Source organism: Sinohyriopsis cumingii, chromosome 6 (assembly GCF_028554795.1).
Source record: "Sinohyriopsis cumingii isolate HCF-2022 chromosome 6, ASM2855479v2, whole genome shotgun sequence".
NCBI classification, from domain to species: Eukaryota; Metazoa; Mollusca; class Bivalvia; order Unionida; family Unionidae; genus Sinohyriopsis; species Sinohyriopsis cumingii.
Genome location: NC_142966.1, coordinates 69,215,809 through 69,236,006, shown reverse-complemented (window position 1 = coordinate 69,236,006; position 20,198 = coordinate 69,215,809). Strand labels below are relative to the sequence as shown.

Here is a 20,198-nt window from a genome sequence, read left to right as displayed (position 1 = left end):
GGTGATTCTCTTGACACAATCAGGCTTTGTAGCCCAAACTGGTTACCATTCGTTGGTAATCAAAGAGTTGTCACTCATTCGGTCTCTTCCATAAACAGGTCGAGAACAGCAGCATGTGAGATCTTGTTCATACTCTCAAGCACTATGTGATGTGCACAAGAATTAGTTGTGGCACACACAAATGCCTCTTCCTTCCTGTGTGAGCAGGAACAAAGGATACCACCCTTCAACCCCTTTCATTGTGGTTGAACTGGGTCGTATACTTGGTCTACTCTGACATCTCACCAGATCAGAGTTGCTTTCATGAAGGCTACTGCTAAAATGTTTCTAGCAGTCTCTTCTAACCTTGCATTCAAACAATGTTCCGACCCAGTATATAATAACAACTGTTTGCTGGCATGCTCCATGAGCCTCCAATACAGAGATCTGATGTCGAAGAGGCAAACCATGAATTTGGTAGGTTGAGTGGTGGCAGCACAGACGGCCATCAGACCTAACTAGATCAATCAGCACAGCCTGTTATCTTCGCTGGATTCGCTGGTGAAGTTTTGTAGATAAGAAGATTTCAATAATCAGCTCCTAAATGTAAGTTAGGGGAACAGGTCATTAGTGACCTCAGACTGTGTAGCTTATATAATTAGAAGAATGGGTTATTGTTCACATGCAAGAATTCAGCTATTCTTCCCTAAGGGTACCTGAGGTAGAGGTCCGATGCTCAGCATCCCCTCCTATTATTCTCCTAACATAGTGTGATTGGGGAATGTATTTGAAGGAGAAGCTAATTTTAAAACAAATTATGTTTCTCCAAGAATACTTACCCAACCACATTACTTAAAACCCCTCCCAACGACCCTGCCATGTGAGCATCCTTGTTAGTATTTCGCTCAGTTCAAAACTATTGGCAGCTGGTGGTGTCAATGAAAGTAATGGGCCAGAGTTAATGCCCTTTGTCTATTGTGATAAACAAGGATAGACGATTTTCATATTTTAGTATGGCTGGATTCGTGAGATAGCAGGCTGATGTTCCTAACATATTTATTATTATTTGGTAAGTATTCTTCAAGAAATTTAATTTACTTAAAAAATATGCATTCAGCTGGAAGAGATTGTGTTTATTCATCATTTTGTGAGGAACATCAATTGTTTATATTGGATAAAATCTTATCTGATTTACTAGAAACCATATTGGAGTTCTAATTATGATAGCTGCTCATTGATTGGGTTCAAACAGAGAGAGTGATAAATTTGATTTGTTGAGTATTAGCCGTGGTGCTATTTAGAATCCCCACATTTACCAGGGGACATTGGGATGTAGTTTGTTTGTCAGTCCAGCTGTGGAAACCTTTGTTTCAAAACTACAAGGTAGAAATTCATCAAACTTAGGCTGTCCTTGTGATATCCACCTGCAACATGGATATAATTGTTTGGGTGGTGATCAGACATCATATGCAACAGCACTGCAATTACAGACTTGTATGGAATATTTTTAGACCAAATTCTTTGGGGCACTCTGTCATTAAAAAAAGGGGGATTTGCCATATTAGTTCATTTGAATAGGCTGTGGTACTAATATTTACATTTTACTATGGCATGGTGTGTGTTGAAATGTAGATTTGTTCAAAAAAATTTACATCTGTTTCTACAGTTTATTATATGTTACCAGACCATGACTAAAGACAACAAAAAAAGCACTGGATAGTTTTAAAATTACTTTATTTCTATGTAAAGTTCTGCAATATATTTATTGCAATTAATTTTTAGTTTATCTAAAGTAATGATACTCAATGGCAGTGATCCAAGTACCTATCACATTTGAAACTTTGCTGACCATTTCAGAGTTGCCAAGCCCTAATACTTTGTCATCATGTTTCAGCCTCAGGCCAGCCAGAAGATTTCACTATTTGGAATTCTCAGAACCATCTCTCTACATTTTGCCTGTCTTCAAATTCACCAATGAATTATAATTGGCCATGACTGTCATTTTCTTCAGATTATAGAACAAAGCAATATAGACTTAGCCGTATCAGCATTTTGGAACTTCAACTGACTTTAACTTTACTGGTGACTAAATTTTGCTCATGTCCTAATGAGATAAAAGATGCACTGAACTTTGTTCATTTACTGATTTATAATTTCAATCCTGATTATGCCCAGGGATGCCCTAACACCGTATCGTCTGCACATTTCATTCCAAATGTAAGTTTTCAGTGTAAAAGACTACCTTGATTGCCAGTTATTTCCAGTAATTAGATGGACATGTGGATTCTGCTTTAAAGAAATCCTCTGAGTGAAGTTTTGTCATTAAATTGTCATTAAATTGATTTGAACATTTTATTGTTGGCAGTGATTCATGTCATTTCAATCAAGTAAAATAATAATATTTCATTTTGTCTATGTTGATATAGGATAGCGTGCAAGCTCATTGTTTTTCACTGTAAAATATACCTTAACATATTATGTCAGATGGTTTTGATCAGTACTAGCTATGATTTTGATATATTATGAATCAGTTAGGTCCTCAGATTAAAGAAAGACAGTTACTGGCATTTATTGTGATGCTTCTCCTGCCTAGCAGTAGTTTTTGTCTGTTTCCTAACCACATGTTGCTAACCCATCCGCTCCTATTTGTGACTTCATTCATGGATCGATTTGGGGCTAATTTATGTTCAGATTGACTTTTCAGCTAACATAAGTAGTGAAGCGAGTAATAAATGAGATGGAGAACAAGGAAAGAACTGTTAAACATATTAGCATCTTTAAAAAAAATTTAAGATCTGTACGAAAGTATCTGACATATTAAAACAGAAATAATAATGAACAAAATAAAATTATACTAATTTTCTCCATCTTACTGATATATAAACTTTATCATCTTATTGAATTTTTTTCTCATTTTAAAATATCAGTTTTATAAAATCAACAGATCATGTGCTGTAAGCTTGCTAAGTTCATATGTTTGTCAAAACAAGAGGGAATATTTGATTATGAAGAGCCGGTCCCATTGCTTTAAGTTCTTTACAAAGTTTTCTGGAAAATGTTGAGACCTTGTATACTGTATGCAGTGGTCCTTCACTGTAATCAGTGCTCAAAAAATCTGATAGCCTGATGCCTGGGGCCCTTTAGTTTCAGATCAGGCCCCGCCTGTATTCAAATTGAAATGTCTGTCTGCCTTGTTAAAAAAAAATTAATTTCCCTGAGAAAATTTATAATATGCTGATGAAATGTGGAAATTTATTTTCAAGATGTTAACATATCTGTCATAACATGGCAGTGTCATGTTAAAAACATGTTTGTTTTTTACTCTCAAAACTCTAATACTGTCATGTTTTTTGAAAAAAGATCTTCATTAATTCTCGGAAATAGAAGAAAAAAACACTTAAGTATATGCCCTTTACATGTAGCATGTATACATGGTAAACAGTCATGATTGGAACTATCATGTAGTCTCTTTAAATAGCGCCAGCTAAAAGGCAAAGGGGTTAGGTATAAACCACCAATTTACATATTACTTAACTGGTCAACAATAGCTAGTTCGATGTGTTTAAAGACTGCAGAGGGTGAGCCTATTGTGCAGATTGGTATAGGTAAAGATCCCAAAGTGGAACAACTCCGTATAGTTAGATCACAGAGCTTCTAGCATGTAGGAGAACTAAAGTTATTACATATAATTGCCTTTAAACAATGTTTAAGCCATCTGTCTTAAAGGTAAATAACAAGTTTGCGAACAGTAGCGATGTTTCTTTGAGGTCAGGTTTTACTCCATATGTAAAGTGGAAAGCATGATTATTTCAGTTACTGGAATATTGTTCAAGTGTGGTTCATTTTTGAAGGCAACTTAAAAAGCAATTTGATATCAGCAAAGCGAACAAAGGCCAGCAAAAATAATTTTCAAAACTTCTGGTTTACAGAGCTTTATTTTGTGAAGCATGCCAGCAAGAGACATTTAATTCTTTGCACATATGACAAAAAAACTATTGACATATGTCATTCCCATGTGTACCATGTCCGTCAGAACAGGGACACCACCTGTATGTAACATATTCAACACTCTCAATTGAACATTCAGGTTAGTTCTCTTTATTATTATTCCTTACCTTAATCTAGTTAAAATACTATTAATTGACCTATGCTTCTCGGAATGGTTTTAGCTGTGAAATAGATTAACTGAAAGACATTAATAAGCATATGCTTGTGTTTTGCACAGTTGGTTTGTGTTGATAATGTATACCACCTATGATAGGCAGAGGCATTTATTACTGCTGTATTACCTGTAAAGATCCCATTAAACTTGAGAATACTGTGCCTCCATCCCCCAATGAAATGGTCAGTCTAAATATATACCTTTTTTCTATGAAGACAAAGATTCTTGTTATCAAACTGCATCAGATACAGTTTACACAATGCTAAAGTTGTGGTCATCTAGAACAACTTGGTCCTGACCAGGATTCACTGAGAGAATCCAGCAGAGAAGTTTTGAACATACATCCAGACGCTAGTGAATTTAGTGATGAACACTAATGACACTTGCATTACCTTCCGACCCCTTATTTAACCCAAATGAATTCATATTTGAAGTGTACAAATTGCAACATTGTGTATCAAATAATATTAAATGATGGTTATGTTTTAGACATACAGCAATTGGAGTCCAAGCTTGTTGAATCCTAGTTGGAACTTTTGATTTTTTTATAGTCACCATTCCTTGGCCTGTGTCACAAATTTTCTCTTTGAGCATTGGTACTGCCCTTTTGTATTAGGTGGATTTTTAATAATGTGCATGTGATTGTACTGAATTTAAGTCTATCAAAACTAGTCATCTCATTTCATTTGATTTTTTTTTCTTACATATTGAGTCTCAATTCGAATGTGGGTTTGTATTATTAAATACCCATTTTTGTTCATTGTGTGTATAATTCAACAAAATTACTTCACTTTGTTTATTTTGTTATGGCTTCATAGCATTGTGCATAATCCAGATACCTCATCCATGTATAATACATTGTTTTTTCAGGGCATGAAGCATCTGGAACTACCCAGTCAGAGGGATCCCAAATAGATCCAGACAAAATCATAAGAGAACACAGAGAATTAAGCGAAGCAACACTGAGTAAAATCTGTTTAGTCAATACCATCAGTGTGGTTTTTCTGCCCTGTGGTCACCTTGTGACATGCCCTGACTGTGCCCCAGCCATGAGGAAATGTCCAATCTGCAGGACATTGATTAAAGGGACAGTGAAGACATTTTATGGTTAAGAGATACCTGAATGAAATACAAACTGACTTCACTACAAAGAGCACTGAATTGTTTCTGATACAATAAAACATTCAGTTGCAAAACTGTTCTATTGCCTGTCAGATGAAATACACAAAGTAAGAAGGAAATATACTACAACATGATGGACACAGAAAACAAATTATGAGTCTAAGGGGACCAGGAGATAAGAAAATATTTTTCAGTTAACCTGACCATTGATGGTGAAAGGCTGGTGGCACTTATATAGGAAATTTGTTGGGGTGAACTTTGAATGGATGTTGTAACCATGTGACCATTTAGTAAAAGTGAACATTAGGACAGGTTGGACTGTAGGATGCTAAGTCAACAATATGCTGGAAGGTTATTCATAAAGTATATACTTTGTGGGTTTAACACGATTCTTCAGAACATGATAGGCTATAAATGGCAGCCTGCATACCGTGGTGGAGGAAGAACCTGGGAAAACTCCGAAAAGAACTATCAACCCATGGGAAGATGCTGAATATTCTCACATTAACTGATAGTATTGTTGCATCTAAAAGCAAAGTAAATAAAATCATTTACACAGATAAACCAGAATTGAATACAACTGGATGTTTAAGTAATATTGCGTTGCTTGGTGGAATTAGAATATTGAAAGAGGAAATCGAAACTAACAAAGGTCAAATAACAGGGTTCCCATGCTACTGAGAAATCAGGAAAAAGGATAATTTTTTCTTGACCATGAAAGGTCCTTAAATTTTGCAAATATTGATGAAAGTCTGTAAAAACTCAGGAATTTTCAGCCACCATTTGACGCACGAAACATTGAGTTGTAAGTAAACTGATCATGATTAAATATATCGAGTTCTAACCAGAATATTCGGAGGGTACAGGATGGATCATTTGGGTGCATGCAATAAACATATATGCTAAGTCAGTCCAAATGCTCAGTGGATTAGATTCGTCTAGAAGACTTTTATTTTCACAGTCAGCTTGATATCTGTATCTTTCCCTACATACAAGGTATGAAAACCAGTCTTGCATCACAAGAGGCCACTGCTCTGGTGGCCTAGTGGTTAGAGCGTCCGCATCGGATGCGGAAGGTCGTGATTTCAATCCCCGGCCGAGTCATACCAAAGACTTACAAAAAGGTACTAACAGCTGCCTCGCTTTGCACTCAGCATTAAGACGTTAGTGTTAGGACTGGTCAACCCGGTGTCAGGATAATGTGACTGGGTGGGACATCATGCCACATGCCTGCGGCATAATGCCCCAGTTCTAGACAACACTAAAAACTGCCACACTGCAGACATCGTAGCTATATGACTGATAAATTGCTAAAGCTACGTTAAAAATCCAAATCACGCACACACACTCACAAGAGGCCAACATGGTGGTGGCAAAGCATAGCTGCTCACAGAATGGCCTAGTAAACTTAAACATTGTTAAAATGAGTCATACATGCATGAAATCGATATGGAAATTACTTATTTTCTCAGAAATTGTGAGTAATGGAATCATTATGTCTTTAATCTGCAGAGAGACAAGATAAAACTATGGCATTGTTGAAAGGTGACCTGGTACTTGCAATTTGAATTGCTAGTTGCATGAGTACACAAATCTCATAACCCACATTTTCAAATGTTGTAGAGAAACAAATTAAAAAATATTAAATGAAAGTCGTATACTGGTTGTAATAAAAATACAAAAATGAAAGAACACAAAATTCTCCATATTTATTCTGAGAACAACTTAAAGAATTTTGTTGTATCACATGACTATCACGTTGATGTGCTCGCTGCTTGATGAATCAGACTGGCCAGATTGCTGCGACAATGACAAGCTTCATGTCGTTGTTCTCGAAATTAATATGTCAAGAATTATATGTTCTTTCTGGTTTGTACAAAAGGTATCTGACTTTCATTTAATATAATTGAATTTCTATACAAAAACATTAAAAAGGAGTTTGTTGTTGATATCACGTGGCTATTGGACTTCAGATGTCGTCATATGAGATTTGTGAAGTCATGTGACTAGTAATGCAAATGGTGAGTACTGGGTCAGATTTCATGCGGGTATGAGTCGATATAACGTAAGTTTAAATTTGCTATGCTTGCTGGTAAGCAACTACCATATGCCGCTACTGCACTTGGTGGCAAATTCCAAATTTTCTCTACTGGGAGTATGCAGTTGCAATGACTCCACACCCCGGCCTAAATGTCCAAATGTGAAAATTGGGATGGGAATATTCGGAGGAAATCCGGATTAGAAAACGGACTGCTATTCGTTTTAAGCCAAATTTTTGTTCTCCAAAATGTCGAATCTCGGAGCTGAAATGAGAAATTTTTGTCCCTTGTATTATATATTAAAAAACAATACTAAACCCTGTATCATTACAGGTTTAGGGACTGGTTTAGCGAATTACAAGAAGACAAGTTGATTTTACAGAAAATTCAGTCCTTGTTTATACAACAATATATAATTTTGAAGGTCTTTTGTCAAAATTTAAATCAGTCCTTTTGAAAAATAATTTGAATGATGGATTTTTAACCAGATCATTGTAAGGAGATTAGGTTGTTTAAAAAATCTTGTTTGGGATTTTATTTCACATAAATTCAGTTTTAAACTTTTTTCTTTACAAGACAAGATTCTAATTCTTTGCATTTATTTGGGTTTTTTTATACTGTAATAGGAAAATGTTTACTTTGTATAAGATGCATGTATATATACAGTGCTATAGAATTCTTTTGAATTAAAGTTTTGGAAGGAAACAAAACTAATTTATGTTCATTATGTTATTCCCACTTAGCAGCATAATGCAGGTCAGCAAAGTAAAGTTAGAATTTGTATTCTGTACATAGAAATAACTTTACATGACAATTTATAGGAATATAATCAAATTTGTTTTGTTTATACATTTTGTGGTTTTGTACATGATCATTTTTTCTGACTTAGATGTTTCGGAGAGTCTTGAAAGAGAAACATCTTTAGATTTACAAAATGCATGTTTTATAATCTAGAATGTTCTTTAATTCGATTCAGTAATGGTCATGTGTGAACCTTGAAAAAAATAATTTCATCCTGGAAATGATCTGGGTATTTATCTTCAGAAAAACATGGGGACCATGAAATAGAAATAAATCATATCCCTAAGAGCATGCTGCATTATGATTTATGAATTGTTTCATGGAGATTTTCAAATAACTCCTAACAAACAAAAGATGCCACAAATAGCTAGGTATCTCAGTTCAACACACCATATTATCATGTATCCCTCTAGAAGCATTGAATCCTACCAAACTCTGTAGAGAGCATTACTAAAGTTATCAGAAGATGAAAGAAAATACTAACAGTGCAGTGGGAAACATTTTAGTTACAATGTTTGCAAAAGAAAACAACATACTGAACGGTAGTAATTGTCTTTTCTAAGTAAATGCCTACAACATTTTTATGATATGTAAAGATTTGTGGTTACCAGTATTGGTTAGAATAAAATGAATAAAGCATCATGAATTTAAAATTTAGAAAGTTATGATCAGGAGAAAGTTAGAAACAAAAACAGTGGTATTGAAACTGTACAGTTTGTTTATGGAATGAAGTTTTGGAAAAACACCTGACTTATAAATACTGACATGTCATTGTCCACTGTATTAATGCATTGTTCCCCAGGATTCTAGTTTTAACATTACACTTGCAAAAGCCTTCAAAGTGGCAAAAGGTGAAAACCAAAGCTATACATGCAAAATATTTGCCCTCCAGTATGATAGGATTACTTCCAGATCAATTGTAAGATGAGAAAATCATCGACATAACAAACAGTACAACTTCACTGGTGTCAAAATTTAATTCTTCCTGAATGGGCTGAAACAGTGTGGTGTATGAAGAGTGGACAAAACAATCCAAAAAGGTCATTAAACGGAGCAAAAGAAAAAATGAGTAACTATAGAAATTCTGCCACGTATAGTATTTTCCTGCAGTGTTCACTTAATACAACAGTTACAGAAGCCACTCGGGATTTCATTGATGAACAACAAAAATGCATAAATTAGCTTAAGTGGTTCAACATACTTCTTGATATGCACCAGCTTAGAAAATACTCTGTTAAACCGATGACTGTTGGAATCTAGATGACATTGTAGGTTACATTGTAGACATTTTCAAATATCACATTGGGTGAGTGTACAGAAGGATAACTCTCTATCAAATATTTGAGACAAAATGCATGTTATTTGTTCATCTTCATGATGTTCAAAGAAGCGATGGAAACGATTTGAAAATGACCATTTTATTCCAGATGACACAAAAGTGTAAAACTGTGGATACATTGAAACAGAAATAAAGATAAAAACTTTTAATGTGTTTAAAGTCTCCATTCTGACTATTTGCTCATGAAAGTCTGAAGAAACATCACATTCAGTGACACTGTAAGCAGCTTATGTGTTATGCATGTTGTTTTAAAAGCTTGTTGCTTTTTTGCTCTTTTTTAGGTTATACTTCTAGCACTTCTATGATCCAAGTACATTCTTCTCTTTGTGATTTACTTTGTACTTAAATTATATGATTTTGATAGATATCAAAGTTTAAACAATTTTTAATCGCACATTTATTGTATTCCTGTACAGTCATGAATGAATAAAGAGTTGATCTTATTGAGCATAGTTCTCTAATTGCAATGCATTTAATTCATCATTCAAAAATCCAGAACTGTCTCCTGAATTTATGTATTACCAGACTGAAACACTGTTCTTTAGACAATCACTATTGTCATACATTTTACTTTTTTTCCAGTTATTTTCAAAGTTTTGTACCTCAACATCAATGCATACAAAAAAATGCCTCAGTCATGATTAGCTTTATTATATTACAGTTTTTGTTATTCAGCTTTTTGTAATAGGATTTGTATACCAACTTCCAACACTTTAAATTCAAAGTAAATTGATTTGTCTAATTTGATTTTCATCTTTTTCAGACTGACTAACACTAAGTCATTGTTAAAATTTGTTCTATCTCCTATCATATAGTAGTGTCATTATGCGAGTTTTGCCCCGTTTTTACCTGTTGGGATATACATCACAGTCGTTATCCCGCATTATTTTGGCAAGCATGCAGCATACTATATGCAACCTACAGCTGATAACAATAATCCACAAGCATGACCAGTCCCTGGGGCGGGGAATAGAGGCTTATGACATATCAAAGCCCAATAGGTAAAAAATGCCATTCCTGGCCAGATTAACACTACTCATGCTATGTACAACCGATGGAATGATTAGCACCGACACGAATTCACACATACAGCAAATATGATATAATGTCAGAGACTTCACATGGGTGTTTAATGAAGCACCAAAGTGCGTTTGCCCCCACGTGGTACCAAGAGATGGATACACCCCATTTGAATCACCACCTATGCATTTGGCCATCATGTCCCAGACATGCCTACCATCCTGCATTTTGCTTATTAGTCCAGCAAAATGTCCTTCGTGTCCTGCAAATAGGCATTTAGTGTTGAAAATCTGCAAAAGTGGGGATCAAAAATCTGCATGTCATAAACTATGCTATAACCGATCAGAACACGAAATTATCAAATTTGTGCGTTCATGATGGTTTAAAATAGCCACTGCAAACACATGTGGTCTGAGGTGGTTCTCGTACAAAAATCTACATTCATAAATTCTTTTACATTTTGTTTACAGTGAATTGTTTTTGATTCTGGACAACAAAATTCATGACTTCTAAAAAGCAGTTGGATATCAATGAAAGATTCAGAACTTGCCGAAAAATGCTCACAATATTTTTATAAAGAATACGCTGAGGAGTATGAAATCATAAGCCATAAAAAAATGCAGACAAATGCTCTCTGCAACATCTGCAATTGTGAATTTTCAATAAAGTCTGGAGGAATGTTCGATATACTCAGACATGTTTCAGGAAAAGGCATTCTGACCTTGAAAAAGAAGTTAAATGCTCTAAGAAAATTGTTGATTTTTTTCATTATGGCCTGGATCTAGTGCGACTTCATCTTCTATGCCTAAGTCTGATGCAATTAGAGTTGAAGTTATTATTACTGAACTCAATCTGCCTATGAGCGCACTTGATACATTTTCAAAGGCTTTTAAAATTATGTTTAGTGGCTCTGACATTGCTAAACAATTTCATTGTGTTAGATCAAAAGGAACTGCTATTGTTAAAGAAATAGCTGCCAATATTACATTAAAATTAGCTGGAAGAATGCGGAATTGCCCATTCGCTGTTTCTACAGATGGATGCAATGATCAAGGAAATTTCAAGACCTTTCCTCTTGTTATCAGAACTTATTTATTATAAGTATGCATCACTGGTATTTAATGATGTTTTGAGAGAGTTTATTTTGCTTATTCACGTTAACATATGTTCCTCATTTTCATGCTTTGTCATTATTTTTGGTGGTGGCATCCCTCAAAAATATTTTCTGGGGTAGGCATGTCTGCAACTCCACTAGGGCAACAGCATGTTAACACAAATCTTGGTTGTAGTTCTGTATTCACTGGACCAACTTGCAGTTCCTCTAACACAAATGCTCAGCTGGGAGGCTTTGGCCCACCTGATTTTAATCCAGTCATATGTGTGACTTCATTGTTTAGTACTGCTATGACTAGTGGACAAGTCTTGCTACCCATTCCTGAGATCACTCTGCAGTTTGAGATCTTATTAATAATTTGTATGTTTACTGATGACTAAATAACTGTTCTGCAAGAATGAATGTTAACATGTCCAACATGAACTCGCACACTGTGTTGGGTTAACAGCTCTGCATTTGAACCACGAAACTCTTTGCCAAGAACCATTTGTAATGATAGTGGCAATGCGACTGGTCCATGTGCATAAACGCGCTCAATTGCATATGCGACACTTTAAGAATTTTTTTATGTCAATGCCTGCACATCTTTTTACATGTTGCAACATAGACAATCATTAACGCTTACTTGTAGATGCGGAATCAACCTTATCAATCACAAACACGATCATGTGGAAGAAAGAACAGATTAGCCTTATGAACCTCATTTGGTATTTGAACATCAAACCAACCATGGGAATTTTTCTTGGCACTCAAAGGTAGATTTGCCACAATGCTTGTTTGGACAACTATGTTCGAGCAATCCCATAAGTAACCTTTGCTCCACATAATAACGTTTCTATCGCAACTTCAAGTCTCCAATATCCATTCCGACTGTAGTATATTTCTAATACCCGACGTTTTGTGTCCATGGTTTATTCAGTATAATTTACTTTTAATGAGAGCCTCAAAGTTCAAGGTTGGCCTTCATACCTTCTTTGATAGCCCATCTTACGATTCGTTTTCCAGCACATAGTCCCGTAATCGCGTTTAAGTCATGGATGAGATCCAAGTCTGAGTTTACATGCATGACTATCTTTTGATGCTTGGTACGCATGGTCATTTTGGTAACATGCAGCATCAATGCAGTTGATTGATGCTTCGTGAGGCTTCGGATGGTTAGAATCATGTTGTATATCCAGCCCAATACCAGGCCCACAGTAATTGGATCCAGAAATGTAATTTTCACCAGGATATTTACTCCATCGTGTTCCCGGTAGCTTTGTTAATGCAGCCGTGATATCACCTACTGACTTTTTTTTATAAACCAGACCCTGCATGTACACAGATAGATCTTTAAGGTCTACTAAACGTGAACTGATTTGCAACAAGTTCCTGGGCAATGAGTTATCTCTGTTTGTCCAGTACTTGTTAAAATAGGATTTGCAGTACACATTTTTGCCCAACATTGTACAATAGGAAGAAATGATTGTATTATATACAGTATTATTTGATGGCATCACGAGAAAGGGAATTCGCGAGAGATTTTTTGGTCATTGACTTCACTCCACAAGCAACACAAAAAACTATACAAGCATGGTAATGAAACTGGAAGTTCCATTTTCCAGACTCTGTTCGTGCACTTTTCATTGGTCCTGCAGGATCAGAAAAACCATGTTGTAGAACATGGTTCAAAGATGGCTAAAGTGGGATCGGTTGTACGTGGTTGTGGCATCGGCTGATGATCAACCGAGTTATGATGTTTTAAAAGACTTTCAAAAAGCGCTACGCATAGGTGGTAACAGTGCCACCATCAATTTATTGTCTATAGACGAAGCACTTTCATTGACGATTTGAATGCAAAAAAAAAAAAAAAATCTCGTGTACGATGAAGTGATGCTTGAACACCGAGTGAATGGCACACAAACATTTTAACGAGGCCAACACAAAACCACCAGTGTCATCTATTTAACTTGACGATACGCACATGTGCCTAAGGTGATTTGTCACAATTGTAACATGTTAATATTTTATTGCACTGACACACGTGGTCTTGGAAATATTCATTGGATTTGGTGTGCCTGTGGGATGAATTTCAGGAGATTTTTGCGCAAATCACAAAGAATCCGTATAATTTTCTCACTACTGATTTGACTTGAACTTGCAGGGTAAATATCGTTCTGGTCTGAACAGGGAGGAGTCTCACACGTCAATTTAATAATACAAACGATCATATAAAATGTCTGCCAGTGATATCATAGAAGAATATGAGAAGCGACACCAGGAACTGATTAGTAATGTTATTACAAGTCGAAAAAGTGTAGAGGGTCTGTTACAGTCGTGACAAACTGCACGAGGAGACATAACGGTCAGGTTTGAACACATATTTGCACGTCTAATTAACAAAGAAAATAGCTGAACATGGCGAGGATATTAAAAAGGTTACAAAGGCCATATTGGAATATGTGGCAGTGCTTACTGGAACAGATGAAGACCCGGTTCCAGTTCGTTTGATAGCTAAGCACACCAAGGCTATCAGAAAAGCAACACAAGCAATTGCAGAGGTTATTACACGCTTGCCATAGATAGTTGCTGTAGTCGAAAAAGAAGACAACGTCGAAGAACTGAAGAGCGAGCCACCAAATAATCATTTCCATTTTTATAGCTAAACACACACTCACCATATTTCGTAAAATCAACGCCAACGATGCAGTTTGGCTCACAGAAGGTGCTGCAGGCCAAGTTGAGTTTTTCAACACTGACTTTGTGGATGCCTTTACTAACCCCTTCACTGACTAAAGAATCGCAATTGTTATCATTTATGCAACTGGAACCGCCTCAACGCTCTCTTTTCTTGCGCATACTACAGACGCACTTGTTCCAACAGGTAGTACAGGGCAGTAAATAAGCACTCAACCTATAATTACTGCACCAAAACACTTGTTCGAAGCGTTTAACAGTATAACGCGAGATGATCACGAGCATCACAAAATGGTATTGGATCACTTACAAGTGACCGATGTTTCTTTGTGATGAAATGGTCCTCAGGAACCCTCTGAAGAAATTCAGCTTAACTATACAGACTCAAATCATATTGCACGTGCATATCACAATATATTATCGTTTTTGGGCCGGCATCAAAACGTTGACATGGGTCTGCAGATTTCACAACAAGACGTTCGTACGTTGTACCCGATTTAGTACTTTTCATTAGAGTATATAGAGTTGTTCAGGCAATCCGTTGCTGATATGTATTTTCATGCACGTGTCGGTGCACTTCCCGCTGGCAAGGTTAATAACAAATGTTAGGCTGCGATACTTTATGACAAGGCTGTTTCGGGGGTGGGGGTGTGCTTGTGATCTGAGGGTCACCGATGTACCTGTGGAAAATGCATAATTTAACGTGTTACATACTTAAATAATGTCCTATCACGAGGTGAGGGTCAACTTTAGTGGAAATTAACTTGCAAAAATAAGACACGCAATAAAAAGAAACAATGATGGGTTCACACTAAAACGTTCCTCAGCAAAATTAACTGGAAATGTATGGTTGTCCCAAACACAACTCATCAGCTTAATGCAGCCAAACAAAACAATTCCTTGTTGACATTAAAATTATCCACGTCAGAGGAAACGAATGAAAACTACCGTGGAATATTTCCATTCCTATAGCGATTGCAGCGTTGCTAGCATCAGCGGCTCCAATGGCTGAAAGGGGCTGTCGGAACTGCATTAGTGAGGTCGGAGCAATAAGAAGCAGCGGCGTGTCTGTAGCGTTTATCAAAGGTTATGTTATTAATGATGATTTTACAACAAAACAATACGTGGATGAACAAATTGCTAATGTGCTGGCACCGCCACGCTTAGTAACTTCAATGACCTTAATTCTGAGAATATAATCAAAAAAGGAGAAGAAAAACATGGCGTCTCAATCTTAGCAGATGGTCGACTTATGTTTGGTTCTAAAGATGATGGCTTTGATAAACCTAAAGGTCACATCTCAGAGGTGCGCTAGTCTGGATCACACCTATTTATCATAGCTGGAAGTAACATTTGTGGGATTGAATGGCAATGTTGATAAATGATAAGCAACAGTATGGTTTGAGTTTTGTATCACCAATATCACGTATCACATACTGATGGCGAATTTTACACAGTTGCATTATTAGCATCATTAGTTGCCGGATATGAAATTCAGTTCGAAATCATTCAACAATTATCCGGACGGAAATTTAACCGTCTTTGGTGTTTGTAATAAAGATTAGATTTATAATTTTTTTTATAAGTAATGGATTCTGACCACGATGATGAGGTTGCGGAATGTACTGACGGGATATTGGATCAGCTGACAGTGAAACCAACATCGACAGTGATTTTGTTCCACATGTCAATGAACATCTGCTTCAAAACGGTATTACAAGACCCTCGTATGCACTGAAATAAAATCATGTTAAAGGTCTTATAGAAATCTCCCTTTGGAAACACCTTGATGTCACATCCAGCTCCAGGTCCAACTCAATTAAGCTCATAGTATATCATCAGCAAGCAAAAAGAATACAAAGTAATATTCTATAACTAGAAACTCCTGGTGAATTAAACATATGTAGATAATTCTCCACATCATAAATAACCAAACAGAATGACACTGGTACTAACATATTCAGAATTGAAATAGTCTGTCAAAGGTCCAGAACTTAAAACGTATGATTTCACCATTAAATATATAAAATTATTATTTTGAAGATTTTGCGTATAAATGTAACTTTAAAAATTGTTCAACCATAACTGTTGTATTCAATAAATACACTCTAAAGCTTTTCTAAAGTCAACGACAACTGCATATGCAGAAGGTTGTAGTTATTTATATACATACTTGGAATATTATTAAACATGAATAGTTGCATCGATAATACCATTATAAAAAGATTTTAAAAAATTGTATCTCATATTGAATTCTGTTTGTTTGATCGCTCACAATATTGTCGTTCAACGCACTTCTTAACGACTTAGTCATACGGCTACCGATTTCCTCTAAAATAGGAGGATAAGTAATCCTTCTACAATTATTAATCTTATATTCTTCCCTTCTTTAAAACAAGAATTATTCCACCTTCAGTCTAAGTACTAGAACAATGACCGCTAGCATAAAGTAGAAGCAAAAATGACCACTATATATGACAATGGAAAAATACAAAATATGTGTTAAATAAATATATTCTTATCCGTCTACCCGATTAAAAGCTTTTTAATAAATATATAATTGTATAATAGCTGTTTCAGATTTACTTAAAACAACTCCCACTACCTAGCTCCTGTAGCAGAGGCTGTTTTATAATGTTAAATCGTTGTGCACAGCTACAACCATAAATCATATCCAAAGGCTTGAAATCTCAATACGTAATGGTATAGAAGGAATCGCGCGACATCGGTCATTCAAGCGTTCATGTGGGATGGACAGGATTTCATCTTCACCTTCGAAACTCTTTTGAATAATAACACATACATACTGCACCTTGTAAACCATAAGTTATATACGGCGAGAAAGGAAGGTGGAAATTGATATTTTAGTTTATCACATGACGTCAACGTTTCTTTGCTTTAATCCGTTTCATATTCTTGATATTAATTAATCCCAATACTAAGTGTTGAAGTAATGCAATCCATAGGTGTAATGTCAGATACATCTGAATATATATACTTCAATGGCATCTCATTTACATATCGATATATTTCGATGCCATCCCATTTACCTCTGAATATACTTCAATGTCATCTCATTTACATCTGAACATACTTAAATGTCATCTCGTTTACGTCTGGACATGCTAAAATGTCTCCTCATTTACATCTGATTATACGTTTAAGTAATCTCTTGTACATCTGAATATATTTAAAAGTGATCTCGTTTAATACTCCATTGACTAAAATCAATATAACTTTCGTTATGTAATAAATATAATTTGATTTATTAAAATCATAATGACTTTCGTCCTGTGATAAATAATACATTGGCGTTCATTTTTGTTTTAAAGCTTAAGAAACGAGTTGAAGTATTCCAAAGCTCTTACTCGCCTATTATAAAATTTCCAACTGTTTTAATTACTCAACTAGTTTCGTAAATATTATTCGAAATGAGTTCTCGCATAAAATCCTATTCATTCACGTTGTTAGATCGTGCAGAAACTTAGTCATAGTCTACTAATCTCTGTGCCTTGGTCACAGCTACACCACAATTCAGTCAGTCTTTCGATACAGACATTGCAACTACTGAAGCAGCTCAAACAGCCCTCAAACACAATATATCGGAACGTTTTTCATCACCATGAAATCCACGAAATGCTGTTAACCTAGTTTTGTAGACATACATTAACTTACCTAATTGTAAACATTCCCATGTATTTGATATGATGTGCTGATAGCTAAAAATAACCTGGGAAGTCCCATAAAATCCAGATATAAATATAGCGCTATATTTTCTATTTTACAGTGTCATCTCAAATAAAGAAAACAATCCATTTTGCACACATACAATTTTAGCCTAATTGTACTGTAAAGAAAGAGTTTTGTTAACAAACAAGGAAAATAATGTAACGTTCCCTGCAAGTTTACCCAGTGTGTCACGTTCTTTAGATGTATCGATTGTCCAAATATTGATAGCTATAGGGAAAGCATGTTATCAAAATCTCTAATTTGTTGAATGGGAACCTGCTGTGGCAAACTTCAAAAATATTGTACCTGATAATATGTTGAATATTACTTTTGACCTGACTAACAGACAATATGGGCCTTCTGACAAATTTTATACAATGACCTTATCGAAATGTCACACAGTCTGCACCTGAAAGAAAGATTACGTACCAAGTACACTTGCTTGTTCATGCACGAACAACACCAAATAGAATAGGTCTATGTAAAATCACTACCTACAAATAGCAGTGATCCAACAGCTCAACGTCAATTTGTACATTTTTTCAATAAGGGTCATCAGATGTGAGCTTGGTGGTCAATTAAAACAATGGATCCAACAGCTGATGCAGTATTAACCATTTTGATATAAGTATGTATGTATATATGTATGTATGTATGTATGTATGTATGCATAACTACTTTTTTGACCCTGGGTGGTCTAAGGCGCTCGTCTTCACAATTCACCGATATCTCACCTTTATCTATGTGGGTTCAAGTCTCAGGCTCGGCCAGCGTGGTTAGGCGAGAAAGCTTGCCAGCAGCTTCGCGTGGGTAGGTGATTCGTACCGTTCTTCCTCCACCATATATGCTTGCCACCATGAATAGCCAACATTGTGCTGAACAATGGCTTGAAACCCAAAATAACATGTACTTTCTGACCTGGTATTGTGTATAACTAGTAAAGTGAAAATCGACTGAACTGGAAATGTGACATAGTATATCAATATAATTTGGAGAAAATAAAGTAACTTTTTATTTGCTTTAAGAATCCGAAGTTTACAGGATCACCTAATAACTTTGAATTCACCCATGGTATATTGAAGTATTCAGCTAGAAACCACGACACTTTTATGTAGTCGAGATGGATTTGGATCAATATCTGAACAAAATTATCGCATATAAATATAACAGTTTTGCTGGTGGTATCAGCCTAGTCAGATGACGAAGTTTATGTAGTAGCACCTGTTATGTTTGGAGTGGAGTCAAAAACTGTGTTATATATATATATATATATATATATATATATATATATATATATATATATATATATATATATATATAGGCGTTATTACTGGGGTTTTCCCGGGTTTTTCCTCCCATTCCTCCACCAAATATGCTGGCCTATGTATAGCCCCTATATATATATATATATATACAAAACAGAGACAAGACAAACAAAGAAACAGAAAATGGGTTAGGCTACAAAACTTTAAATGACTATTTTCACAGGAATAAAAGCTTAAACTTTTTGTTGTTGTTTCAACTAGCTTGTTCAACTTGATGCTGATGCTGAAAAATATTTTATATTGACCTAGAAATCGCTGAGCAGCATCACCATCTGTTATTATATCTAAATTTATGTAACCGCAAATAAAATCATCTTTCTGCAGCGGGCACATTTTCTTTAATGATTCTCTAACTTTACTTATTAGTCATCCAATAACCTATAATTTACTACTATAGCAATGCAATATCCGGGATTTAATTTGTAACATTGTAAATATTATGTAGATGAACAGTGAAGCAGTAATTGACACAAAATATATATCATAAACACGTCTCAATAATGAAAGTAAATAGTACTAATCCTAACATCTACCTTAATAGTTGATCAAAAGAAATATATTTAGACACTGAGAGAGAGAGAGAGAGAGAGCTTCATTAAACAATCAAACATTATGATGAGCAAATACGATAAATTTGGTAAATTTTCAAATATTAACTTAGAAAACTAAATAATTGTAACACGCCATCAAGTCTTATGAAATGAATAAGCGACACTGCAGTTACATAAATTGTTTAATCTGTGTACAAAATGAAGCAAACATTTCAGTTGTATTTATAATCTGCTGAAATTAAAAATGATATAGGAGTATCAAAACTACGAGAAATTTGAATAATTATAACATAATCCGTTCTTCTCATGTATGCAATTCACGTTTACAATGAAATATTGAA

General features: G+C 35.3%; 1 protein-coding gene across 1 annotated transcript in view; it reads left to right on the top strand.

Moving 5' to 3' along the window:
• The window catches only part of LOC149797144 (uncharacterized), a 47,757-nt gene extending 37,868 nt beyond the window's left edge, over nucleotides 1–9,889 (top strand). The window contains exon 8 of the mRNA XM_089960719.1: nucleotides 5,012–9,889. Within this exon, the coding sequence (XP_089816845.1) occupies nucleotides 5,012–5,253 (242 nt within the window). The 3' untranslated portion in view covers nucleotides 5,254–9,889. The remainder of the gene's footprint in view (nucleotides 1–5,011) is intronic.
• The last annotated feature ends 10,309 nt before the right edge of the window (nucleotides 9,890–20,198 follow it).